The sequence below is a fragment of the Felis catus genome, chromosome D3, assembly GCF_018350175.1.
Source record: "Felis catus isolate Fca126 chromosome D3, F.catus_Fca126_mat1.0, whole genome shotgun sequence".
Classification (NCBI taxonomy): Eukaryota; Metazoa; Chordata; class Mammalia; order Carnivora; family Felidae; genus Felis; species Felis catus.
Window position 1 is genome coordinate 9432714 of NC_058379.1, and position 27656 is coordinate 9460369.

Genomic DNA, 27656 nt, shown 5'->3' on the forward strand with positions numbered 1-27656 from the left:
CTGGCTCCCTGCCCTGGACTCTCTCCTGCTCCCCTGCCCCCACTGGCACCCTGTCACCTTCCTAACCTCCTCGGCATGGCCACGCGCCTTCTTTCAGCCCTCTAAACTCCCACACGGGCTCATCCAGCCCAGCGCACCCCAATTCTGGGCAGACACCCCCTCCCCCAGCCCGGGCCCTGGTGACCCGCAGGCTGCTGTCCCGACCTCTCCCGCGGCGGGTCCCAGGACTTCTCGGGTTAGCTCGGCCCCCTCTCCCCGGTGCCTGCACCCCAGAAACGTCTACCTCCAGCCTTCCCGTGCTCAGATAAGACAGCAACAGCCACGAGCGCAGAGGCGCCCTCGTCCTCCGCCGGCTCTTCCTCACTGCCCGCCCCTAGTACTCCACGCTCAGCTGTGCCCCTTTCTCCCACCTGGGGACTCACACCCTCCTCCCAGCTGCATTCTCTCCCGTGCTTGCTCAGGCCCCATGTGTCTCCTTGCTTCCGCTCTTACCCCACTGAGTCTATTTTCCAAACGACGTCCAGAGTCATCCTTTAAAAGCACAAGTCATAACATGCAGCTCCCCTGCTAAAAACACTCATGTGGCTTTCCCGTCAGAATAAACGCTTACACACTTACCTTGACTTACTAGGTCCGAAGCATCTGGCCCTTCACTACCTCTTCAGTCTTCCACTCGTTCCGCTCTTCTGCTTGCTCATCCCAGGCCACACACTCTGCCTCCTTGATAGTCTTCCAGCGTGCCGAGTACAGCCCCACCTTCACCTCAGGGCCTTTGCACTTGCTGTTCCCTCTTCCTGGAATGCCCTTTCCACAGGTGTACACATGGCTCAGTCCTTCACCTCATTTGGATCTTTGGGCTCATTTTGGATCCTTCTTAGTAGAGAAGGCTTCCCTGAGCACCCTGTTGTGTACAACAGCACCTTACCTCATCTCTGTACCCCCATAATCTGCTTTATTTTTCTTCCTACCACTTATCACCACTAGATATATATTTGGTGACTTTTTTTTAAGTTTTTATTTATTCATTTAATCTCCATACCCAACACAAGGCTTGAACTCACAGTACCCTAAGATCAAGAGTCACGTGCTCTCCCGAATGAGCCAAACAGGTGCCCCATATGTGTTTTGTTATTTATTTATTTTTATTTATTTTATTTTAGAAAGAGGTAGCAAGGGAGAGGGGCAGAGGAAGAAAGAGAGAGAATCTTTTTTTTTTTTTAACGTTTATTTATTTTTGAGACAGAGAATGAACAGGGGAGGGACAGAGAGACAGGGAGACACAGAATCCAAAGCAGGCTCCAGGCTCTGAGCCATCAGCCCAGAGCCTGACGCGGGGCTCGAACTCACGGACCGCGAGATCGTGACCTGAGTTGAAGTCAGACGCTTAACCGACTGAGCCACCCAGGTGCCCCAGAAAGAGAGAGAATCTTAAGCAGGCTCCACACTCAGCCCGATGCAAGGCTTGATTCCACAACCCTGGGATCATGACCTGAGCTGAAATCAAGATGCTTAACTGAACCACCCAGGTGTCCTATATGTGTTGTGTTTTATAAATGCATTCCTGGGGGGCACCTGTCTGGATCAGTCAGTAGGGGATGTGACTCTTGATCTTGGGGTCATGAGACTGAGCACCATAGAGAGGTAATAGATGCTGGGCATAGAGATTACTTTAAAAAAATAAATTAGGGGCCCCTGGGTGGCTCAGTCGGTTAAGCATCTGACTTCGGCTCAGGTCGTGATCTCCCGGTCCATGATTTCGAGCCCCACATCGGGCTCTGTGCTGACAGCTCGGAGCCTGGAGCCTGCTTCTGTTTCTGTGTCTCCCTCTCTCTCTGCTCCTCCCCCGTCCACGCTCTGTCTCTGCCTTTCAAAAATGAATAAATGTTAAAAAATTTTAAAAATAAAAAATAAATTAAATAAATGCACTCCTGGACAACCACGGAAATGGATAACAAGATAAAAGTGATATACAGTTGACCCTTGAACAATGCAGCAGTTGGGGTGCCAACCCCAGCTGAAAACCCACATATGACTTTTGACTCCTCAAAAACTTTATTGATAGCCTACTGTTCACTGGAAGCCTTAACAGTAACATAAAGAGTTAGTTAACACATATTTTGTAGGCGATATGTATTATATACCGTATTCTTACAATAAATTAAGCTAGAGAAAAGTGTTATTATAAGGAAGAGAAAATACATTGACTATATTTATTGTCATACATGCTATATTTATTGGAAAAAAATCCACATTGGAAAATACATGCTATATTTATTGGAAAAAAATCCACATATAAGTGGACCCACTTAGTTCAAACCCATGTTGTTCAAAGGTCAATTGTATTTGTACATCTATCTATATCTATATCTATATCTATATCTGTGTCTATATATCTACATCTATATCTATATCATCTATATCTATGCCTATATAAACACAGACAACACAGCAAATTCAACATAAATGAATCCAGATATATCTGTAGATAGATATCAAAGGTATCCATATTTTGGGGGCACCTGGGTGGCTCCATCAGTTAAGTATCTGACTTCCACTCAGGTCATGATCTCATGGTTCGTGAGTTCGAGTCCTGTGTCAGGCTCTGTGCTGACAGCTCAGAGCCTGGAGCCTGCTCGGATTCTGTATCTCCCTCTCTTTGTCCCTTCCCCGCTCGTGCTCGCTCTCTCTCTCTCTCTCTCTCTCTCAAAAATAAACATTAAAAAGAAAGATATCCATCATATGACTTCATTCATATGAGGACTTTAAGATATAAAACAGATGAACATAAGGTAAGGGAAGCAAAAATAACATAAAAACAGGGAGGGGGACAAAACATAAGAGACTCTTAAATACAGAGAACAAACTGAGGGTTGCTGGAAGGACTGTGGGGGGGGGGATGGGCTAAATGGGTAAGGGGCATTAAGGAATCTACTCCTGAAATCATTGTTGCACCATATGCTAACCAACTTGGATGTAAATTAAAAAAATAAATTTAAAAAAGGTATCCACATTTTATAGATAGGCAGATAAATACACATATTGGATCTATCTGATTTCTTACGGCTCATTTCCATTAAACTCTTCTGATCATGGTTAAATGGATACAAATACATATCATAGACTGGCTTCTGGCTGTTTTCTTTTTTTCTGCTTTGCTCAGTTGTGACAAGGAGACCACAATGCTTTCCACTTTTCTGGTAGTTATTTAGGAGCCTGGCTCAACGTTGTCAATGTGAGTTTCCACTGTTCTTCTTTGGCTGGTTTTGAAGCACATTTTAGTGAATTTAATCTCCTAAGAGCATTTACAAGGGTAGTTCCACCCTCAAATTGTTCAAAAGCCAATTCTTAATTAGAATAGATGAAGGCTAGTAGAAGCTTAGTTTGCTTTTACGTTCTTTTTTTTTAAACTGATTTTATTTTATTTACTTTTTTTAAGTAGGCTTCACAGCTAGTATATAGCCCAACGCAGGGCTTGAACTGACAACCCTGAGATCAAGACCTGAATGGAGATCAAGAGTCAGATGCTTAACTGATTGAGCCACCCAGGCACCCCCCATTTCTTTCTTTCTCTTTCTTTCTTTCTTTCTTTCTTTCTTTCTTTCTTTCTTTCTTTTTTGAAAAATTTTTTAATGTTTATTTATTTTTGAGAGAGAGAGAGCGTGAGTGGGGGGGGGGGAGCAGAGAGAGAGAGAGGGAGACACAGAATCCAAAGCAGGTTCCAGGCTCTGAGCTGTCAGCACAGATCCCGATGTGGGGCTCGAACCCACGAACCATGAGATCATGACCTAAGCCGAAGTCGGACACTCAACCAGCTGAGCCTCCCAGGCACCCCTCTTTCTTTTTTTTTAAGAAAAATCAAATGTAAGATTTTCACCCTGTTGATCTGAAATAATTAGATAATTAATGGGCACCTCTAAAATCTCCTTTGCCATTTCAAACCCACTAGGGTGGCCACACTGAAAACAATGGAAAATAACAAGTGTTGGCAAGGATATGAAGAAATTGAAACCCTCACACATTGCTGGTGAGAATGTAAAATGATATAGCTGTTTTAGAAAACAGTTTGTCATTCATCAGGAGTTAAACATGGAAGTACCATATGACTCAGCAATTTCATTCCTAGGTGTATACCCCTCCAAGACTGAAAACAGACACTCAAAATAGTATGTGTACATGCATGTTCATAACAGCACTATTTGTGGTAGCCAAAAAGTGGGAGCATCCCATATGTCTATAGCTGGGTGAATGGATAAACAAACAAACAAACAAGAAAAAAAATATATACATATATATATAACCGTACAATGGAATATTCAGTCGTAAAAAAGAATGAGGTTCTGGGGTGCCTGGGTGGCTCAGTCAGCTAAGTGTCTGACTCTTGGTTTTGGCTCAGGTCATGATCTCACAGTTCATGAGTTTGAGCCCTGCATTGGGCACTGTCCTGACAGTGTGGAGCCTGCTTGGGATTCTCTCTCTTCCTCTCTCCTCTCTGCCCTTTCCCTGCTCTCTCTCTCTCTCTAAAAAAAAAAAAAAAAAGTTGGGGGGAGGGCACCTGGGTGGCTCAGTCGGTTAAGCATCTTACTTCGGCTCAGGTCATGATCTCACAGTCTGTGAGTTTAAGCCCCACATCCGGCTCTGTGCTGGCAGAGCCTGGAGCCTGCTTCGGATTCTGTGCCTGCCTCTCTCTCTGCCACCCCCCACCACCGCCTTGCTCTCTCTCAAAAATAAATAAACATTAACAAATTATAAAAAAAAAAAAAAAAGGAATGAGGTTCTGATATACACCATCATGAATGAACTTCAAAACCATGATGCTAAGTGAAAGAAGCCAGACGCAAAAGGTCACATATTGTATGATTCCATTTATATAAAATGTCCAGAGTAGGTAAATCCATAGAGACAGAAAGTAGATTGGTGGTTGCCAGGGACTGGGGGGGCGGGGGGATGGAGAGTGACTCCTAATGGGTCCAGTGTTGCTTTTGGGGGGGCGGGGAGTATGGAAACATGTTGGGACTAGACAGAGGTGATAGTTGCACAGCATCGTAAATGTACTAAATGCCACTGAATGGCTCACTTTAAAATGGTTAATTTTAATTGTATGTGAATTTCACTTCAATTAAAAATAAAACTGTTTAGGCTTCATGTTAGATCCTTTAATTAGCGCAACCTTGACTTTCATTATGAAATAGTTAGCATTTTTGCAAAGACTCAGTGATAAAAAGGATTATTGTGTCTCTGTAGAGAACACAAATTACAAAATTTCTAGGGCAGAGGGGACAAAACAGGGTTCCAAGTCAGAAAGGAAACTCCATTCATCTTATTCTTTCTCTTCTTCTGGTAAATATATACCACTAAAGGATCTGGGACTTAATTAAGTATTAAACGTAGCTCCTCTTCCTTTGAAACCTCTTCCCTGCCTTCCCAGTTACTCACCGCTGAGTAACCCCCTACTACTGGTGCCACACTGGCGCCCATTCTTCCCTTTCTCCCAGAATACTGATTCTGTTGAGGCATCTCCCTTCCTCCAAGCAGCCCTGAGCCTCAAGGAAGCTGAGCCCGGCCCCAGAAGTGACTAACCTTAAAATAATCCACTCCCCTTACCAGTGACTGGTTCAGGTATCACCATGTGACCCCAATCTCATGAATGAGATGTTAGGGGGACGTTTGGTGGGATGGTAGTTTAAAAACTATGCCCCACAAATCCTCTGATAGGCCTCCCTTTGAGAAGTGAAGCCCGGGGTGCCTGGCTGGCTCAGTAGGGAGAGCATGCCACCCTTGATCTCGAGGTCATGAGTTCAAGCCCCATGTGTGGCATAGAGTTTACTTAAAATTGAAAAAGAAGAAGGAGGAGGAGAAAGAGAAGAGGAAGAAATGAAGTTTAACTCTAGTCCCCTTGTGACTGCGATGGACTTAGTGACTAGCTTCAAACACACAATATGGTGGAAGCAATGGTATGTCACTTCCAGAATGAGGTTATTGAAAAGCTTTTGGCTTTCATCTTGGGCTGGCGCTTTTGCTTTCTCTTCCTCAGACAACTGACTCAGGCAGAAGCCAGCTAACGTGTCATGAGGACACTCGGGCAGTTTATGGAGACCCCCGTGTAGCAAGAACCAAAGTCTCCTATAACAGCCAGGGAGGAACTGAGGCCAGCCAAGTGAGCTTGTGAGTGAGCCTGAGAAGAACAGATGTCATCCTTGTCCAATAAAAATCATACCCACGCCTCCCCATGAGTCTCCATTTCGAGTGGCACAACAGCCTTGCACAAACTGGCTGAAGAATGTATTAGGCTTGGGGACCCAGTCCCTCACCATCTCTCAGCTCTGTTATCATCCGTGTTGACTACATTCCCAGGCAGGTCCTCCTTACGTGGTGGTCAAAATGCTCCCTACAGCTCCAAGCTTTCATTCTGCAGCTTGGCAATCCCCGAAGACAGGATTACGGCAAAATTCCCATGGCCAATGCTCATTGGGCAGGAAACTGTGTCACGTGTTCTTTTATTAACCTATCACTGTGGCCAGGGGCTAAGAACATGCTGGTTGACCAGGCCTGAGTCACATGACTACTTCCAGAGTAGGGACAGGCGACGGCCCAAGAAGTGGGAGACAGTTCCCCAAGGGAAAACTTGCACTGGGGAGCAGAGAGTGAAAGCAACAGACCTCCACCTAACTGTCAATGTCTTTTACTGCCTCCTGTAAACATGTCCAAGTGTCCCCCAACCTGGAAATGAAACACGACATCTTGCATCTCCCTCAAGCTTTTTGCCGATTACTCCCCTTCCTTTTGCCACCAAACTTCTAGTCCACCATGGCCACTCCACCTCCTGACTTTTTGTGCCCTCCTCAGTCCTGGATAACAAGGCTTCCAGCCCCACCAGTCCACCCAAAGTGCTCTGGCAGTGGTCACCGATGCTCCAATGCCCAGTGCAATGGCCTGTCTTCCAAGCTGCCCTGCTTGGCCTCTTGGCCCCATGCTAAACCGCTGACCGCGGTTCCCCACTCCCACAATAAGACAGGTTTCCGGACATCCTACCAACGGGCCCCTCCCCTGACCTTTCAGGCAGCTCTTTCTCGGTCTCTTTCACTCCTGCCCCATTTGTCACTGTCCTCCAAGCTATGTCTTAAGCCTTCATGTCGTCTTACATCTATACTGTCTTAGACATTCTTTGCTATATCCAGAGTCTTGGCCATGCCCATATGACAATGAATCCCCGGAGCTGTCCTGTTGTCAGCTCCAGACCCATCTTGCCAGCTGCCTACTGTCCATTTCCACCTCAACATCCTGCAGAAAGAACCTTTAGACTCATGTATGTCCCAAATCACATTCATTACCCCTCCCCTTCCTGGCCAGCCTAAGTTCCCTCCCACCTTCCGACTGTCTGGGGTTGAAAGCCAGTTCTACTCTTTGCTAGCCAGGTAGCCACGGGCAAGTTCTTTCACTTTTCTGTGTCCCGGTTTCCTCATCTATGAAATGGAAATGGTGACAGTACCTACTTTGTAGGGTTGGCTGAGGATGTTTTTTGGTAATACTTGTCAAGTGCTTGGCACGTGGCTTGGCATGTGGTTAGTGGTTTGGTATCAGGCAGAGAGGTGAAGCAGAACCGAAATGGGAAAGAAGCCCCTGCCCTGGGCGCGGTGATGGGCATGAACGTTCTATTGGTTACAGTTAAATGGAACTCTTTCCTCTCCCTCTGCAAGGCTGTTCCTCAGCTCTTAAGAGCATCGTGCACGTAGCTGTGCACCACCACGTGGGTACACGCACCACCATGCTGTCTCCCTCCCCACCTCATGCTCACTGATCCGGCCTTTGGGACCTGGAAACAACGTCCTTATCTCTTTCCACCTTTCCGTCCCCACTGGCCTATCACAGAGCCGTCGTCTCTCACCTGAGCTTCTAAAAAGCCTCCCTGGCCTCCAGTCTCTGCTCCCCACCTGCCCCACCCCGCCTGTCCTTCTTATGACCACAGCGGAGTTTTCTAAGACACCCACCTAATCCTGCTGCCCTTATGAGTCTCTCGTTTCCCGGTCCTGTAGGCGATGCCATCCAAATTTCTTAGAGTGACAGACAAGGCCCTCATAACCTGTTCTCTTTCCATCAACCACCCTACCTGTACCCGTTTCCTACTGCATTGCTTCTTTAACAAATTGCCGCAAATTTCGCAGATTGAAACCACACACATTTATCATCTTACAGTTACAGAGGCCAGAAGTCCACAACGAGTCTTATGGGGCTAACTAACTTCAAGGTGTCAGCCTGCCTGGTTTCTTCTGGAGGCTCTCCGGGAGACTCTGTTCCTCGTCTTTTCTTCTGTGCGCTGTTCACATTCCTTGGCTTGTGGCCCCACATTGCCTTTTCTCCCTCTGTTTTTATTGCCACACCACCTCCTACCCACTCTGGTCTCTGCCGCCCACTGATCAGGATCTTTGGGGTTGCATTTAGGCCTCAGCTGGGTAATTCAGGATAACCTCCCCATCTTAAGATCATCTGCACTGTCCCTTCTGCCATATAAAGTAATGCACACAAGTTCAGGGGATCAGGATGTGGGTATCTTTGAGGGCCCACCACTGTACCCAAACATGTGACACCCCCGCTTTAGCCAGCTGGGACTCCCCTGACGCTCTCAGGACCCACCAGCCACTTCCTCCCCTCTGCTCCTTTGCTCTTGCTCTTTCCTCTGCTGAATGACTGGCCCACCCCTTTCCACCTGCCCATCTCCATACTTTAATTTCTAGGCTTAGCTCAAATGGCACTTCTCTTTTGTAGCTTTCCTTAATCCCCGCTACCGGAAGAATGAAGTGCACTCTTTCTCATGTTCCCAGAGCATAGCAACTTATGACATACAAACAATATCTGGTTTACACATCTGATCACTTACTCAACAGTGAAGTCCGTAGGAGTAGGGACTTCTGCTTGATTGTCTTTATTGCCCCAGCTCCTAACGCATAGCTCATGGCACTTAACAGGTGCAAAAAGGCATTTCGTGAGTCCAAAAGCAGTTAGTGAAATTCATTAAGATTCTTGAAGTCCCGGTTTGTAGTGGGAAGGCTTTATGAGAGATGTCAGTTGTTCCATCCACCAGGCCCTGCATTCCTGACCCCCCCTCGTGTGCATAACAGCTCCCTTCCTTCCTTTGGGGAGTTTTATCTTCCCACACAAGGTGGTCACGGTCACATTGCCCCAAAGCCCACAGAACTGGGGCCCATGGCATAGGTATATCCGGTCAGAGTCAGAGTGGTTGTCCCAGATGGGGGCATGTTGCCCAGACTGGGCTAAAGAAAATGAAGTCATGGGATTCTACATGGAGGCTGGAGAGAGAAGGTGCTGGTGAGTCAGGGGGAGGTCCCGCCCTCCTCATCAGCCTCCACCTTGGGGAAGCCTGCGTACAGACAGGAGAGTGAGGCCAACTTGGAGGAAAACTGAGCTCTGGGTGGTTAGTGAGCTGGGCCGATGTGTGACCCCATTCCCCAAGTCCAGACCCTTGGACTTCCCTTGACAAGAGCTAAGCAATGCCCCCCCCCCACCTTTTTTTTTTTTTTTGCTTCTGTCAGTTGGGGTTGGATATTTGACTTGTGCCTGAATGAATCTCGACAAATACAGGCTGTAACTTGTAAGGCTTCGTGGTCTAATTCTTTGCACTGTGTAGAGACCTAGCTATATGACTGTAGCGTGGGTGGGTAGCTTCCAAGTCCGGTGTGCAGGAAACAGAAGGTAAAGTAGTGAATTCATCTCCTTGACAAATACTTTGGGATGATATGCGATGTGAGGGAAGACACTGAAGGGATAACACTGGCCTCTTTCAATGGCAGAAAATCAGGAGAACTGGATGAAGAAAGACAAAGGTGCAGGGTAGGGAGGATGGAATTTACTGGCTTATGTAGCTGCAAGGTCTAAGGCTAGGGCTCATTTCTGGCACAGCTGGATCCAGGGGCCCTCAGACAGAGACATCAGGGATTGGTCCCTCTCCATTTCTCCCCCGTTCTTTGTGCTGTGTCGATTTTATTTTCAAGTGGTCTCCTTCCACACCACAAAAGAGATGGCCACCAGCAGCCCCACATTCACTTATTACCAGCAAAGAAGGAATGTGAAGTGTATAGAGGGCAGTAAGGTTAGACAGAGTTAGAGACTATCAATCAGGAATGCTGTTAAGTCCCTACTAATGGGACTTAAGTGATAAAGGCTTATTTGTTGCAAGAATTGGCTGTCTGGAGGTAAGCAACTCCAGTGTTGGCTTGGTGATTCAACCATGTCATCAAGAACCAGGTTCTTTCTCTCTTTCTGCTCTTCCATCCGCAGCATGTCTATAACATTGTTCCTCTGGATCAGAGGATGGCTGCTGTGACAGCCTCACACAGTGGCCTTCTGAGAAGGAAGAAAAGAAGAAAGGAAGGATGCAGGAGAAGAGGAACTTTCTCATTTTCACCTTTTTTTCTGATTTCAGGGGGTAAAATCTTTTCCAGAAATTCCCAGCACACGTCCCTCTCCATCTCATTGACCATAATCTAGTCACAATCTAGTCACCATCCCTGACCCTGACCTCTCGCATAGCAGAATAAGATTCCTATGATTGGCTACAGCCAATTATGATTCTTCCATTTGCTAAGAGAGCAGCGCAATTGTGCACATGTTCACCCTCTTTGAGCTTCCAGGGTGGTGAGGCCCACCCCTGGTCTTGGGAACTGAACCGTGGTTGGCCTCGTGGAACGTGAGAGCAAGTCTCTTGGAGGGCTTCTGGATCAGGTCTTTGGTGAGGTTGTTAAGCCACTCATTTAGCCAATCCAGGACTTGGCCTACCTCCATTCTCACTGCGGGAGATACAGCCCTCATGGTGTGAGCCACGTTCAGTTGGGATTCTGTTACTTGTAGCTGAAGGCATCTCACAGATACATTCCTCTAACTCTGGCGGAATGTGCTCAAGGCAGTTTTCTCCAGACTTGCTTTAGCGCTCCAAAGATACGGGCCACAGGAGAGGCCAGTCCACTCTGTCCTTCCAAGGTCCATCTCAATTGCCATCTTGTCCCTAAAGCCATCGCTGACGTGCGCAGTCACAATCGCCCTGCCCTCTCCCAAACCCCTCAGACATTTTGTGCGCTCTTCCTGTTGCCCTTCCCAATTCACCCAGCAGATGTTTATTAAAGCCCTGTACGTTCTAGAGGAGGTGCTAGGTGCTGGCATTTTACAGGTGAAGTTGCCCCTTGCCTGCCTTCGATCATGCAAAGCGTGCTTGGTTTTACTCTGCCTGACCTTTGTGCATTCATTCATTCATTCATTCCGACAGTCCAGTGTTGAGGGGCTCCTCTGGGCTAGGCCTTGTGCGGATTAAGGAAAATGGCCCCCACCTTCAAAATGCATATCGTCTAGCCAGGGGACAGTGACAGAGATAAGCACAGGGGCCACCAGGAAGCAGGACAGGGTCCACTAACACAGGCTGGGGGAGAGCAAGAGCAGGGAAAACGCTAACACAGAGATCACTACTTGTGCCCATTGAGCCGAACTAAGCACCAGGTCCTTTAATCCTCCCACAAATCTTCTGAGGGGCACATGCTACTACTGTCTCCATTTTGGAGATGAAGCCACTGCTCAGAGATGTCACATAACTTTCCCTGGATCACACAGCCAGGCAGTGGCAGAGCTGGGGTTTGAACCCAGCCCCGGGCACAAATTTCTGCACTGCACTGCCTGTCCAGGTGGCAGGGGGCAGGGGAAAATACTTGCCAGATCTCTGCTTGCAGTGAGAGGCCTTGAGCACATCCTTCCTGCAGGGTCTCAGAAGGAACCACCCCTGTAGTCACCTCGATCTTGGACTTTTAGCCTCCAGACCGCAAGACAATACATTTCTGTTGTCTAAGCCTTTGAGTTTGTGGCCCTTTGTTACGGCTGTGATAGCTTATGAATATATACCCTGTGTAGGTCTCAATGGAGCTGGGAAGTAGTGACAGGGAGGGAGAGTACTGTGAGATGAGACTAGAAAGGCAGGTCAGGGCCAGATCACGCAAGATCTTATTCTAAGATCCAGGAAAACCACGCGTGGGTTTTATAAACATCCTAAGTGGGGGCGGGGAGGCAATGCTGTGTCACAGATGCTTTGGAAGTGGGCAGGAGTAACAGTGGAAAGACCAGCAAGGAAGCCACTGCATCATCCAGGTGAGAGAAGATGATGGCTTGGACAGAGTTTGTTCTGCAGACATCTGGGGGACTTGTGGATGGCTGGGGAGGGGAGAGAGGGAGGAATCAAGGGAGATTTCCGGCTCGAGTTACTGGATCGCTGAGGATGGTTCTTACTCCAAGACAAAAGACCAGAGCTGGGGGTAGAGCTAGATTTGTGGGGGAGAATGGAAGCATTCCTTTCAAACGCAAGAAGGTATGTGTGTATGCAACATCCCAACAGAAACATTGAGCAAGCAGATGGGGCTGTGAGTCTGGAGCTCAGAGCAGGATCTATGCCAGAGATAGAAATCTGGGGATCTCACTGCATCAAGATGGTCTTTCAAACCACAGGAATTGGTGAGGTCACCTAGAGAGAGGAGAAGGAAGAGAAAGGCGGGGACCCAGCCCTGAGAATCCCTCTCCTGAGGGCTGGGGGAGATGACCAGGGATGACTCATGATTACTGATGTGTAGAGAACCCATGGCCTGGGGGAGCCAGGCTACTCCTGGGGACGAGAAGAGCCTTCGCGAGGACATGGTAAGTAGTCAGGTGGACTGCAGGAATGGGAAATGGCCAGGGAGGGGAGAGCAGCTGTCAGACCCGTGCGTCAGTTTCCTAGGGTAACAAAGAGCCACAAACTGGGGGGCTTAGGACAATAGAAGTTGATTCCCTCATAGTTCTGGAGGCAAGTCCGAATCAAGCATTTTTTTTGTACAGCATCAACCATGAAGCCTCTGTGACTATCCCTACCTACAGTAGCCCTTCCCTCCCATCCCCTTACACTATTTCTTCCTAGCACTTACGGTTATCTGAAATCCCATACAGTTTCATTTGTTTTTAGGGCAGCAATGACTGGGACTGTTGTATTTGCTGCTATATCCCTCGAATCCTGATTGTGTCTGGCACTTAGTAGGCCCTCACGTAATTACCGAGAGAACAAATAAACCTAGAGAAACAATACGCGTGGGAAACACCAGAAGAAACAACTCAAAGAGTTCAGTGTTCATGGTTTCCTCTGTTGATAAGAATACTTTTAATTTTCCTCTCTATATTTTTCTGCTTTAAAAATAAAACATCTGGGGCACCTAGGTGGCTCAGTCAGTTGAGCATCTGACTTCAGCTCAGGTCATGATCTCGCAGTTTGTGGGTTCAAGGCCCGCATCGGGCTCTGTGCTGACAGCTCAGAGCCTGGAGCCTGCTTCAGATTCTGTGTCTACCCCTGTCTCTGCCCTTCCCATGCTCATGCTCATGCTCTGTCTCTCTCTCTCTCAAAAATAAATAAACATTAAAAAAATAATAAAAATAAAAATAAAACATCCTGGGGCACCTGGGTGGCTCAGTTGGTTAAGCATTTGACTCTTGATTTTGGCTCAGGTCATGATCTCACAGTTAGTGAATTTGAGCCCCATGTCTAGCTCCGTGCTGTCAGTATGGAGCCTGCTTGGGATTCTCTCTCTTTCTCTCTCTCTCTCTCTCTCTCTCTCTCTCTCTCTCATTTCTCTGCCCCTCCCCCACTTGTGCTCTCTCTCTCAAAATAAATAAATAAACTTAAAAAAAATAAAAAATAAATAAAACATCCTATTTTGGGGGGGAGATAGAAATGCTCTACATCTTGGTTTGAGTGGTGATTACACAGATGTGGACAACTGTCAAAACTCATCCAACTGAACGCTTGAGAGCTGCATTCTATTATATGCTAATTACACCTCAAAAATAAAAACCATATAAATAATACATGTGTCTATCTTAAAATATAATGCTCTTGCAATTGTCTTATAGAATTTAAAATATATAATTGTAAATAGGATAACAGGTATTGAATCTAGATTCTAAATTATACTTGGTTATTTTTTTTTAATTTTTAATATTTTTTTAGGGGGGGAGGGGCCAAGAGAGAGAAGGGGACAGAGGATCCAAAGCAGGCTCCACGCTGACAAGCAGAGAGCCTGACACGGAGCTCGAACTCACGAACCATGAGATCACGATGCTTAATTGGCTGAGCCACGCAGGTGCCCCTGACTTGCTGTAACATTAACAAAAAAGAAGAAGACAGAAAAAGTTCTGGGAAGACCTCTACACGTGGACACATACAGACCAGTCTATACCTGCGAAATCAACACCGCTTTGTAACATACCCCTGTAGTTTATAAAAATTTTGTTCTAGGCTTTCTCTCTCCTCTGTTTATTCTGTAACAAACTGAAGCCACAAGTTAAGCTGATCCCTGCGGAATCTAAAGTTTCCGGTTAGCCTGTTTATTCCTGTTTGACTGTGCCTCTGGGGGCAGTAACTGAGTCTATATTCTCAAAGAAAGGACTCCTTAGAGTCTAGATAGTTTTGTTCCAGAAGCAACTTTTCCAGCTGGGGAAGCACCCTGGCTTCCATGAAGCTCCATATAAAAGAACTGAGACGTCAGCGTAAATGGTTTGTGTGGACTGGGCCCCAAGCCTCCCCAGAGTGAAGGGGCCACAACAGGCAATCGGAATGAAGTGATTTCCCAAAGCCAGCCCTTGGGTGGAGGGGGAAAACCACTGGCGTGGCTTTCTTCCTCCTTCTTTATCAGCTCTGGCTCAGGCCCCGCTGAAGTGGGAGAGGAGACAGGGAGAAGTTAGAAAGTTCCAGGAGGAGAGGGGGAGGCTTGCAGAGGGTGGGCGTGCTGGACTGTTTCACTCACACCAACATGGTCTCCACTCGGTACTCGGCTCCTTTCCCAAAGCAACCACAACACAGGTCTTGGGAGCTGTTTCCTTTCTGCCCCCAAGTTCCAGAGTTAGAGGGGGGCAGTAGAGCAGAGTGGGTGAGGAGCCCAGATTTTGGACTCAGGCGATGCTGGGATGGAGCACTGCCCTCTTCGGGGGTCAGCTACACAACCTCAGCCAACGCTGGCCAGTCCTGAACTGTCTCCTACTGGGCCTCGGTTTCTTGATTTGTACCATGGGGTAACTGCACCTACCTCACCAGGCTGGCGTTAAGGACTGAATGGAATAGTACGTGCAAAGTACTCAGCACAGCAACTGTGGTTTGGTCAGCAGGAATTGAACTAGCCCTTGGAATCGGACACGTCAAAACAGGGCAGAGCTTGCTTCTGCCTCTAATGCTCAGCAAGTGCAGGAGAATTCTCTAATTCTGCACTTCTAATTCTCTATCAGCTTTGGGTCCTACCAAAGAAAACAGGGATTCTGGGTCTGCCCCTCTGGATTGCCTCTTTGGTGCTGGAAAAGAGGTCTCTCCTGGGGATGTTCTTCTAGGTTTTTCCAAGTCCCCTTGGGCTCACACAAGCCAATAGTAACACAATCAGGGTTCTTAGCGTCAATTACCTCCCTTCTCACAAGAATGTTATCTCAGCAGGTGAAAAGAAAACTGTTTTTAAGAGTTCACCAAAAAGCCGTCTCCTGAGGGCTCCAAGAGAAGAGAGGCAGGGCTCAGTGTAAGTTATCTTTCTCGGGATTATTCTGGTTCTGAAAAGCAGTGGAACATTCTTATTTATAAGCGTGAGGGGAACGGGGGCCGCAGGGAGCGGAGAACCCAGCGTATAGGAAGAAAGTAAGGGAAGAGAGCTTTAGCGTTACTCTGGCCAAACAGAGCTAGGAATCTCGCCAAAGGGAGAGTGTGCGATTGGCAGCAACCGAGAGATCCTGTATGGACTTTTAGGAAAGATTCTGGGCCACAGCACAGGGCCTCCTCCGTCGGGGCCAGGAGAGTTCTGGCAGCAGCCCCCCCGCCCAGGCATGTTCCCACATAATTGAAGTCGAATGTGCTGGGCGGGGGAGGGTAGATGGAGGAGGCCTCTGAGTTCCTGGCTGCACAATCTCTGTGTTCTGCAGTTGGCCCTGTTTGGGATCAAAGCCAGTTAGTGTTGATTTTCTGCAGCAGGGAAACAAATGCAACGAAGCTGTTTTCCTGAGGCATGCATTTTGCAAAGAGGATTTGAGGTTGTTTTTTTTTCCCCCCGGAGGACAGGTGGGGCCAGGAGGTGGGAAAGTTGTGTGACGTGGCTCTTCTATTGCTGTCTCTTCTGCAGACGGTTTTGGGCTCATAGTTTCCGTGTGAGCACAAACTAATCAGTTAGAATGTGTGAGTGGGCATGGCCACGGCTAAGGCTCAGTCTTTCACGAAAGATAATTCCTGGAAGATGCTGCCGGGGGACCCTCTGGCTGTGTGTGATAAGTCACAATTTGTTTGCTCTCCCGCTGGAGTGTTTCCAGGAGAGCAGTTCTCCTCTTCCTCCTAAAATTTTCCATGGACTCTTCTTCACTTCTAGATCTGTGATCTTGTTCTTTTGCCCCAGAAATTAGTTCGAGTTCCTTCTTTCCAGTTAGCACCAAAGTCTTTTGATGCTAACCATTATATTAATGATGTAAAGTGATACAGGCAAGTTTCTCAAGTGGTGGAGGGCGACACATTGTCTTAATGGGGCTCAACTGCCCCCAGGCCTCTAGGGAAGGTCTGGACTCTTGGCCCATTGGGCCATAACCAAGGGATTGAGAATTTACAATCAGGAATTGAGATGGCTGAAGGAAGTCTCAGCGCACTTTTTTTGTTTTTTAAATAGGTTTCATGCCCAGTGCACGTGGGGCTTGAACTTACCACCCCGAGAGAGCAAGACCTGAGCTGAGATCAAGAGTCAGACGCTCAACCAACTGAGCCACCCAGGCCCCCCCAACACCATTCCTTTTTAAATGAGGAAACAGACGTACAGGGAGATTTGGTCTGGGATCTACTGCTCCTTCCAGACCAAAGATGGCAAAAGACATCTCCACAGAGGCCAGGTCAAACATCTCTGCATTTATTTTGAGGCTGGATCTGAAAGGAGTTTGGGGCCAGGGGATTTAGAACACGGTCTGAAAAGAAGCAAAGCTGCTTTAGTTCACTTAGTGCGTGTGGTAATTAGCCTTGGAGTAACAAATGTTATCTGCACCAGCGCAGCTCCGTGCCAAGTACCAAAACCACATTTTCCAGATGATTCCAATGAGAAGTTTCTGACCCGAAGCAATTCAACATTAGGCCCCAAAGACCACAATCATCTTGTACAAAACAGCAGATTGTTCGTTTCTCCCTGGCTTTCTTTAATGCATTGAGAATGCAAAATCCAGATTAAGAACCAATTGCGGCGCCCCTTTCGTGCTCACCTAAGCTTCCAGAATTATAATAAGAGACTGCTCAATGTTGGTGAAAAGCATACGAGCTAAAATGCTGCTGAGGTAGTTTTGGCTTCTGGGAGTACAGCTTTCAAAATGAATGTCTAATAGAACCTGATATTGTTAAGTGCCTGAGCATTCCGGGGAGGGCGCGAGTCCCGGGGAGGCCGGGTAAAAAGGGTTACCAGTAAGTGGTAAATGGTTACTACTACCTTTAAGTGATGAAAACAAGGCATGAAAGGGTTGATTATAACATTAATCGGGATAAAGAGGCCACAACCCCTCCCCAAAAATAAAAGGTAAAAAATAAAAGAAGCTTTATGTAACTTCCCTGAGGTCTCCTAATGCACCAATGCAAAAATATTTTTTGTTTGCTCCAGGGTGACTAAAGCGAAGTGCTTGGGGGTGAAAATGAACTTCATGTTACACAGGATGAGACACTTGGCTTTGGCTCCAGGACAGAATGGTGGGGGGTGGGGGGGAGGGTTCCTGAAAGGAAAGGCTTTTCTTCCTATTACTACTTCACACTTTTCCTTTTCACTTCACTTTGCTTTTTTAACTTCATATATATATATATACGTATATATATATATACGTATATATATATATAACCCATATATATATGGGTTTTTTTTTTGTTTGTTTGTTTTATTTTTTAATTTGAGAGAAAGAGAGGGAGAGAGAGAATCCCAAGCAGGCTCCACGCACAGCATGAAGCCCAATCCGGGCTCGATCCCACACCATGACCCTGGGATCATGACCTGAGCCGAAATTGAGTCCGATGCTCAACTGAGCCACCCAGAAGCCCCTAAAATTTTTAACTTTAAAAGCTACATCTGTTGGTGTGGACACTATACAGATATCCTGGAACTCCCACTTCCAGAACCTTCACGGGCACAAGTGAAAAGGACTGGCCAGAAAGCAGAGGCCTGTCGGAGAACACTTGGTGGCTTCCTAAACTTGCTTAAGGTGATGGCCAGGTCTCTGAGTAGTTTAGATGTCCCCCAGCACCATTAAGGAGCAGGAGCTGGGTCTTGAGAGACTCCTGAAAAATTTCCCTTCTGCTGCCAAGAAAGAAATTAACGCAGCAGAATTCACCGCGGCAGTTAATTCAGCTTTATCCTGGAGAAAATGAAATCGCTTTCCTCAAATGGGAGAGTGGCTTTCCTTTTTTAGATAAGCCCATTGACTTCATTGCGGGAGCCCAAGCTTGCCACCAGCCCAAGCTACGTGGCAGAACGCACAGCAGCCAAATCAAGGATGGTATTTGTAACTTGTGTATCCCGACTGTACCAGGAGAGGGGTTTCCAAGTGATGACAGAAGGTTGTTCATTCGTGATTTGCCAAGTCCTCTACATTCAACTGGCTGGCTGTTTCAATTCATTTCTCAGCCATTTTGCTTAGGACAACCTACCTCCCCGTGCAAGCGTGGAGTGGGTAGTTGCTTCAGGGCCTTGTCTTACCCAGTGTATCCTAACAAGTCACATCTGGGACAGTTTCAAAAAATAAAACCACCTCGGCTTGCTAGAAGGCCTGGTAAAAAGCCTCAGGCCTACCTACACGTTGATTGCCTTGCATTTGTAAGAGTTGTATGCCGGGTCTCATCCTATCTCGACCCTTTACATTCAGATAATTTTCCTTATTCTATATTTGGTTCAGCCACTTTTTATTAGTTTGGGAAGCTGGAGCAAAGGGGGGTAGGAAGATGAATAATCTAGCTGCTCACTATATTGTTGAGGGGATGGTTTTCGTGCTGTTTTAAAATTCAGGTCATTGACACCTTCTTAGGTTATTTAGATACAAGCTCCCAAGCAAATGTCAACCAGTGAGACACAAATTTCACACGGGGCAGAATCATTTCAAAGTTCGGTTATTTTAATGCAATTTCATTGTTCAAGGTAGTACGGATATCTTAAGTGGTTCATTTCCATCCTGAAGAAAATACTAACAGTTTCTATCTTATGTAATTTTGTCAAAATCAAACATGACTCTTTGACCTTTTTCAAAAACACTTTCTTTATGTATCTTGATAAGATGCTTTTTTTTCTGGAAAACATTTTTAAACCTTCAAGTAGTTTGGAAACATTTGCCTATTTGCTCATTCCTCTGGGCACAGCCTTTCAGGGCACTTATCCCACCTGTACTGAAAACCTCTGTTCCCCAGCTGGTGGTGGGGCTGCTTGGTGGAGGTGATCATGGGAAAATGAGGAACGAGCAAGCTTTGTAAACTACTTCTAATTCTCGTAATTAGTATGCTACGATCCACCCCAGCTTCTGCAAGGTCAGACATGCAAGACAAGTACTTGGCCAAAAAAGCAGGATTCTAACTAGTGTAAAAATAGATTTTAAATAAAATAGAATCTCTATAGGAAAGAGAATTAGGTTACGCTTTACATTCCCACTCTTGTTTAAGGTGTCTGTATATGTAAGTCCAAGGGGCACTTCCAGAGTTGGTCTGCCCTAAGTAGAATTTGAGAATGTCTGAGTACATTCATTTCGCAAAGTTACAGGTGAGGAGGGTTTCTGGGAAATGCTCCAGCGCATCCCACAAAAATGGATGGTGATTAGCAATACAGTTTGTGTGCTAACAAGGAACACGAAGGACATTTACGCCAAAGGGGATGAGGCCTAACCATAGGCTAAAAACAATTCTAAAATGTGACCATTGAAAAACTCTGGCTAATTCTAAAGCAGAAAACAAAACCCAACATTTCAGGGTCCAGCTACCCCTTCTGGAAGCTGAATTCCAACACGGGTCTTCCTTTAACGTGGCTTAATTACTGCGTATTATGAATTAACTTGATGTTAAGGTTTCCAGAGAAAGTACACAGCCCCTCTGTTGGCTCACAACGAGCACTGCACGACTGTTTTAAAGGGGCCCTGTTAAAATTCTAATTTTCGGATTTAGAAACAGCCTTTGGTTGTATCTTGAAAGCATAACTGAAAATCTGCCCAAGCTCCCTCTAGCCGCAACCTGAGCATGCAGCCCAATCTTTTGTAAACATTCAGAAAACACTGATCCTAGCAAAATACACAATCAGCTAGTCAGAGGCCTCGCTGCCCATTTTCACATGGATGATAAATCCGCTTGCTGATTCTTGCTAGATGCTAGGAAATCCACTCTGAGATCGGAGTCTTAGAGCAACCATTCAGCCTCCTCTTTACTTGAGGTTCATAATGTGGCCTGGAGTCATCGAAAATAAACAAAGTAGAAGCACCACCATTTTCCCTACACTGAGTCTGCTCAGCCTGCCCCAGGGTTGTTTGTTTTTCCTGGCTAGTCCTAGAGCAAAAGAAGGCTGCTGTGACAGGCTAGTGACTAAAGGTTTACAGGCCCAGCCTCTTTTCATATGACATTCAACCAATTCTTCTTCCCAGACGCAGGGAGGGGATGACAAGGACGTCAGACTAACACCGGGGAGTTTTCATAAATCCTCAGCGGCCAGTGCAAACCTCTCTTTAAAGCAGCTGCTAGACCTCAGGTAACGTTACCTTTGAGGTTACAAAAAAAAATTCGACATCTTAAACCGACCCCAGACCTGAACGTCAGATACACGGGCTCAATAAATACAACGGAAAAATGCACAGCAGAGCTGGGGCTTCTATCAAGTAGGAAGGCAAAATGGTCATTAGAATGTCTGAGGTTAGTGAACTACTACGGTTGAAAACAGCAGCCACCTTCTAAAACACGGCCCGTCTCCATCGGCGCTCCTAGCCAGCAACCCCCTACGTTTATCACACCACACGCCAGCAAATGAAAGATCCAAACAACTGCGGCTCGGTCCTCACTTGTACTTATTTAAGGTCCGCCCTCACATTTAGCTGAAGCCCCAGCACACCCTCACTGCGCCAGGGAAACCAGTCTCAGGGACGTCTGTTTCTCAGAAGGTCACTTGCCCCTCTTGCTGCGGCCTTTCCTGGAGGGCAGCTTCCCGCTGCCCCCCGAAGAGGGGGCGCTGGAGGCTGAGGCCATGGCGATGTTGATCTGTCCCTCCTGGATTTCCTGCCGGGTCTCAGCAGGCAGGTGGTTGATCTTCTGCTGTGTCTCCAGGTAGAACATGACGTCACGCAACTGCTCCTGGATCTCGGTGATCTGCAGATCCTTCTGGTCGCAGGTTTCCTTCAACACCCTCTCCTCCTCCTTCAGTTTGTTCTGCAGGAGGACTTGGTTGGCACGCAAACACTTGTTCATTTCCTGCTCCTCTCTGAGCTCTGTGGTGAGTTTGGCCACTTTTGTGTTTAGCTGAGTGCACCTTTTGCAAAACAAAGGAAGACAAAAGCATGTTTTTTCATTTGCCGACACAGTCCGCTTTCTGCTCTGGGATTGAACAGAGGCGCTGTGATCTCAGAATCCATTTAGGGACTGGACTCCTCCCTCCTGTGGCGGAGGGAGACTGCCACCACAGTCTCCACTGTGCTGCCACTGCGACTGCTGTACGAAGCAAGGATTCCGCTCTAGTCAGCGGCGTAACAGTTTTTCTAAGTCTCAGAAATTTTTCAATAGTGTAAATGATTCTATGATTCATGGTAAAACTTCTACTGCTCCTTTGTTTTGCAGTCTGTGGTTAAATAGATGGCTTACAGATAACAGCTACGATAAAGAAGTTATGAGGAAAAGTGACATTCTTGGAGAGTCAAGTGCTCTGACCTCACTGCATTTGCTGGAGAAGAGTTTTCAAGAATAGGGAGTGCCTTATTCTTGATGCTCAATCTTACTCACAAGGCAAGAATTACAAATTAAAGCATCACTGGATATACCATTTTTATGTATCGGAACGCCAAAGAGCTCAACCGTGGGAAAAGAGGAACTTCCCCGCGTTGGCACTGGAGTGCGAACTGGTACAAACTCTTCGGAAGTCAGCGTGGCAGTAACTCTAAAAACCACAATTTCACATGCCCTCTGACATACCTATTCTAGGAACTCATCCAATAAAATATATTCGAGACTGCACTAAAAGAAACATGGAGAAAAATGCCCATTGCACCATAGTTTATATTAGTCTAAGACTTGAGACAACTTTAAATGTCTATCAATAGGGGACCGGTTAAAATTATTAGGGAACCTCCATACAATGCAATACCATGCAGCCGTTACAAGTGTCAGTATGAAAAAAAAAATCTCAGAAACGGAATATTTTACCAAACAGAAGACCTAATATTATTCTATTTTTTTAGAAAAAAAGATATGTGAGACATTCATATGGGTACAACAAAAGATCTGGAAGAGTAAATATTCACTGGTACCATCAATGAATAGTGGTAATCTTTAGATAGCAAAATCTACAGCCTGGAAGAAAATTTCCAATTTTAATTCTTTAATACAGTTGAATTTGTTAGGGAGCTGAAAGTATAGAATATTTTAATTTCTATGAATCCTGTAGTGTTGCTTTTAGAACGGTTTAAAAAAAGAAAAAAACCTTTGGGGCGCCTGGCTGGTTGTCAGTAGAGCATGAGACTCTTAATCTCAGGGCTGCTGAGTTCAAGCCCCACGATGGGTGTAGAGATTCCTTAAAAAATAAGATATTTAAGAGTGTGGGGAAAGAAATAAAAAAAAGAAAATATTTAAAAGAAAAAAAAACCTTTGGTGGAGAGTCTTGTGGGCGATGAAAAAATTTTGAAACAGATGATGGTGACAGTAGCAGGATGCTGTGAATGCCACTTAGTGCCACTGAATTATACACTTAGAGTGAATAGGACAAATTTTGTTATATAGATTTTACCACAATACAAAGGAAAACTATTAAAATAACTTTTGACAGTGGGGAAACAGGTGAAGGGTACATGGAAACTCTTTGCACTATCTTAGCAACCTCCGTAAACCTGAATTTATTCCAGAATGAAGGTTTCTTCAAAAAAAAAAAAAAAAAAAAAAAAAAAAAAAAAGCTCTTAAAAATTCTCCTTATTTTTCATCCACTGTCTGGAAGTAAAAAGCCAATTATTTTTGTGACTATACCTAAACTAGAAAGGTAATTTCCATGGGCAGCAACTATCTCCCCATATCACAGTAGTAGAGTATGTTCTTGCCACGCTGGTCTTGAATTTTTTCCTCCACATTCAACAACTCTGGCCTTTGATTCCTGCCCAGGGCCAGAATGCACGCCATGTCCGGCTCAGACATATTCTCTCTGCTGCCAGTTCTCAGCCACCATGGCTCCGAGAGGCTGCAGCTCTGAGCACAAGGGAATTGCCCTCTACAGGCAACAGCGGAAGACATCTGCACACACGGCGAGCACAGACATCAGCAGAGAGCTCTGCATTCCACACGGCACCCATCTGGCATGTAATGCTGTCGTTTTTAATCAACAGGAAGTCACAGTAAGTTTGCTCCATAAATAGGGAGACCCCTGAAAACCTAGTGATAGGCACCCTTGAAAAGGAAAGCGTGTTCATAGGAATGGTGGCGACTACCTGTAAAAATGAAATAGCTAAGTCAAAGAAGAGACCAATTACACCTACTTTCTTTCCACAGACTGCTTTTCTTTTAGGAGATCATTTAGTCTGTGCTCCAGATTGTCACATTTCTCAATTGTTTCTTTAAATTTGGTCTTCATGTTGTTAATCTGGAAGAGCAAACGGAGATCAGTTTCACTTCAAAGAGGCATAGTTTTGTGGGGTCTCTGGGGCTAACTTCACAAGCGTTTTTTCAATGACCTGTCTGTAACTTTGATAAACCAAACTAAGAAAAGGTGAGATCATCTGAAAGAACTTCTGTAACAGAAATAAACATTTTGAGAAATGCTTTTTTTACCCCTTACTGTTTCTCTATACAAGGATGAACAACGGATCACAGCTAAACGGCAAGTGAAACTGCTCAGAAGTAAAGAGTGAGCTTCAGGCAGTAAGGCAGGAGACAGTCTGTCAGAGGCCAGACCAGAGCCTCTTCTTAACTCACGTTTTTTTCCTCCTGAGATCACATTCCAAAAATTACTAACCAAATAATCTAACAAACTAATCTAATCCAAGAAAATTGTAATAATGGATTTTAACTGTTTGGGTCCCTACCCCCCAAAAAAACCTCATTATTAAATTTTCTCATGTACCATGAAGCCACATGGAACATAAGCAGTTCTTGTTTTGAGTTAATTTATAAATGCAATATAGAGAGAACGAATTCATGTTACATTGTCTTATAAACTGAAGAGAATTTTAAAATTCTGGCGTATTACGTGTCAGAAACCAAGAGTCTGTTGAAGTCTAGCTAAGCAGACATTAGATTCAGTCAGGTGTGACGATCTACCCAACTGAGCAATGCCTCACCTCTACCAGTCTGAGGACACAGGGAGAAGACTGGATGGGAAGTAGTGAGGCTGGGTGGATCGTGAGGCAGTAATAGCTGAAAGGGCAGGAGCTGAAAGGGACCGAGAATTTAAATCCTATGGCCCAAGCACCAGCCAGATGTTTTGTAAGCAGTATCTCCTTTATATCTGATAAGAAGCCAGAGACTTCAGTGTGTCAACTTTATCAACAGGCTTACGGAAAGGTGAGGCAATATGCCCAAGGTTACCCAGCTAGAGCATGGTGGGTCTGGGACTGGACCCAAGTTCTAAACCTCTCTGCACTACATTGCAGGCCATAGCTGTACGGCAAAGGAAAAATGAGCTTTAGGCATTCGTTAGGGAATGCAGTTAATCCTAAAGGGTCTTAAAAGGCAGAGAGAACCCTAAGCTTAGCTCTCAAGGGTCTGCATGAAGCACTTTAGGTACCCCCCCGTGGAAACGCCTAGTACTGAGGCTGTGTTTTGAGTGTTCCTCCTAGGGACTCAGGACTTGACACCAAGTGGCAGTAACCAGAGCTCGGCCTCCTGAGTGCTGTCGGAGGCATGTCCTTCCCATGTGTGCTCCAGCTAAGCCCCATTCAGAACCGGTACAGCAAGTGACCCTGAGTTCCTCTGGAAAGGCACCTCCACCACTTGGAAGGTTCTGATAAAAACTACATCAACAACTTTGAACTGAAGATCTTTTTTGTTTTTTTGACGTTTTTATTAATTTTTGAGAGACAGAGTACGAGCGGAGGAGGGGCAGAGAGGGAGGGAGACACACAATCCGAAGCAGGCTCCAGGCTCCGAGCTGTCAGCACAGAGCCCGATGTGGGGCTTGAACCCACCAACCGCGAGATCGTGACCTGAGCCGTAGTCGGACGTTCAACTGACTGAGCCATCCAGGCGCCCCTGAACTAAAGATTTTAAAGCTGGTGTTAAGCCTTAATTTGAGAACCTTGATTTCTCCTCATTTGTAGGCATACCCAGAAACTGGGGCCAACGGGCCTGACATATGTGTGAGCCTGGCCCTGCCTGCTTAATTCCAGGATAACCCTAGCTACCACACAGATGAGACCTGAGCCTGGCTCTGCAGTCCCTTTCTGAAGATCTAGTTATGCCAGGGACTCACAAAATTACTAAAATAATCATTTAAGGATTTATTTGTTTCATTGTTGTTATCTTATTTCAGAGAGAGAAAGTACACATGCACAAGCCCATGTGCCTACATGGGGGAAGGAGGCAGAGGGGGAGAGACTCTTAAGGAGGTTCCGCACTCAGTGCAGAGCCCAACATACTGAGGTCGATCCTACGACCCTGGGATCATGACCTGAGCTGAAATTAACAGTCGGACGCTCAGCTGACTGAGCCATCCGGGCACCCCAATTATTAAAAAAAATTGAAAAGCCTGTATTACTACTAAGAGGATCAGTGAATTATGAACACTGTCCCTAGAACCTGAGAAAGGTTCTTGGAACTCCCATTCTATGTGAACCCTCAGGAGCTCACTGGTTTTCAAAATGCTTTCTTTGGAACCGTCAGGGTCCCTTGTACCTGCTGGAGACGATGGGAAAACCAAGCAGGTGAAGTTCTGGGCCCTCCATCTGGGTTTCCACCAAAAACACACCACATTCCTCTTCTACCTGGTGGAGGAGTGAGTGGCATCTTCTTTCAAGGATTTCGCTAAATTTGAAAACCTGTGTCCTAGACAAACAAGGCATCACGGGAACCACCGAAGCTCTAACACCTCAGCCTGATTTTCTTCTCTTCAATTTTGAAGGGCTCAGCACCATCTTGGTGCCACAGAAGCCCACACGCAGCTCCTCAAAGCAGCTGTTCCCAAGCTGACAAACCAACTGGCTGACTCAAATTACAAGTCCTCATGTACATACTTCTATTTTTTTAATGGAATTGCACAAGGCGTAGAAAACCTGATTGAATTAACAAACAAATCTCTTCCCAATCAAAAATACCAAAATACTCAAGTCTTTAAATCCAAGTTTTCTTTTTTCAGGGTACGTAGCAGGTATTTTGTTTCTTCCTATATTTAGTGTAATACAGAGCTCGGCATACAATTTTAATACATTCTTTTCGATTTGGTAACCCTAGGTGAGAGTGTAGGTTGGCTTCCCTCCCTTTCTTAAATAATGCTCAGCTGACAGCATTTGCAACAGCATATTTTTGCCTCTTCCTTTTCCTCATTTTGACTAATTTCATTCTCTTTGTGGTCTAGAATTTCTTGTTGCCTGACACTGCCTTCAGGGGCTATGTCTGTAATATAATGATGATGATTCATGTTTTTAACCACTTCTCTCTGGAATCCTGATCTAAAGTTAGATTACCGGGGTGAGCCAACTGATTCCAAATTCTTGTTTTCTTTCTTCTCTCCGCCGCTGCCCCCCCACCCAGGCTTTATTGAGATATAACTGACATATGACAAAGGTTTCTTTTTAGAGGCAAAACAATTCTCTATCTCTGTATCAGCCTAAGAATGATTCCAGCATTCCTTTTTTCTTGTATTCTGCCTTCTCCCATCCCAACATCAGATAGCCCTGCCATGTGGCACGTCAGCAGCAGTCCAGACAGAAACTTACTTCCTCTGCTGTGTCCTTCTCTATCCGAACTATCTTGTTTTCCCAGTAGATTCGCTGAGATTCCAACTGGCTTGTTAGTAAATACGAATACTAAAAACAGAGAACAGACACCAACACATAAATCACTGTAGTTTCTGAATTTCAGTTAAAACCTGACTTTTATTTATTTTTATTAAAAAAACCAAAACCTGACTTTTAATGCCCTACAGAAGAGTAAATACAATCATCAGAACATGTATTACATCTTGGTTATTCTCTGCTCAACAAATCATGGGAATACAGAGATGTCAATTACACTCCTGACCTGGGGCTTACAATCTAGTCTGGACAAGAAAGCAGAGAAATGTACATTAGCAAATAAGTTTCTGTTCAAGCTAATTTTTTAAAATAATTTTTTAAGTTTATTTATTTATTATTGAGATAGAGAGAGAGAGAGAGAGAGAGAGAGAGCGAGCGAGCGAGCACAAGCTGGGGAGAGGCAGAGAGAGAGCGAGACAGAATCCAAAGCAGGCTCCTGGCTCCGAGCTGT

General features: G+C 45.8%; 1 protein-coding gene across 1 annotated transcript in view; it reads right to left on the reverse strand.

Annotated features, from left to right (window-relative positions):
• Positions 1 to 19131: 19131 nt before the first annotated feature.
• The window catches only part of BRAP (BRCA1 associated protein), a 29095-nt gene continuing 20570 nt past the window's right edge, over positions 19132 to 27656 (reverse strand). Inside the window, exons 10-12 of the mRNA XM_003994672.4 lie at positions 27128 to 27217; positions 23735 to 23838; positions 19132 to 21530 (exon numbers count right to left, since the gene is read on the reverse strand). Coding sequence (XP_003994721.1) covers positions 21167 to 21530; positions 23735 to 23838; positions 27128 to 27217 — 558 coding nt within the window. The 3' untranslated portion in view covers positions 19132 to 21166. The remainder of the gene's footprint in view (positions 21531 to 23734; positions 23839 to 27127; positions 27218 to 27656) is intronic.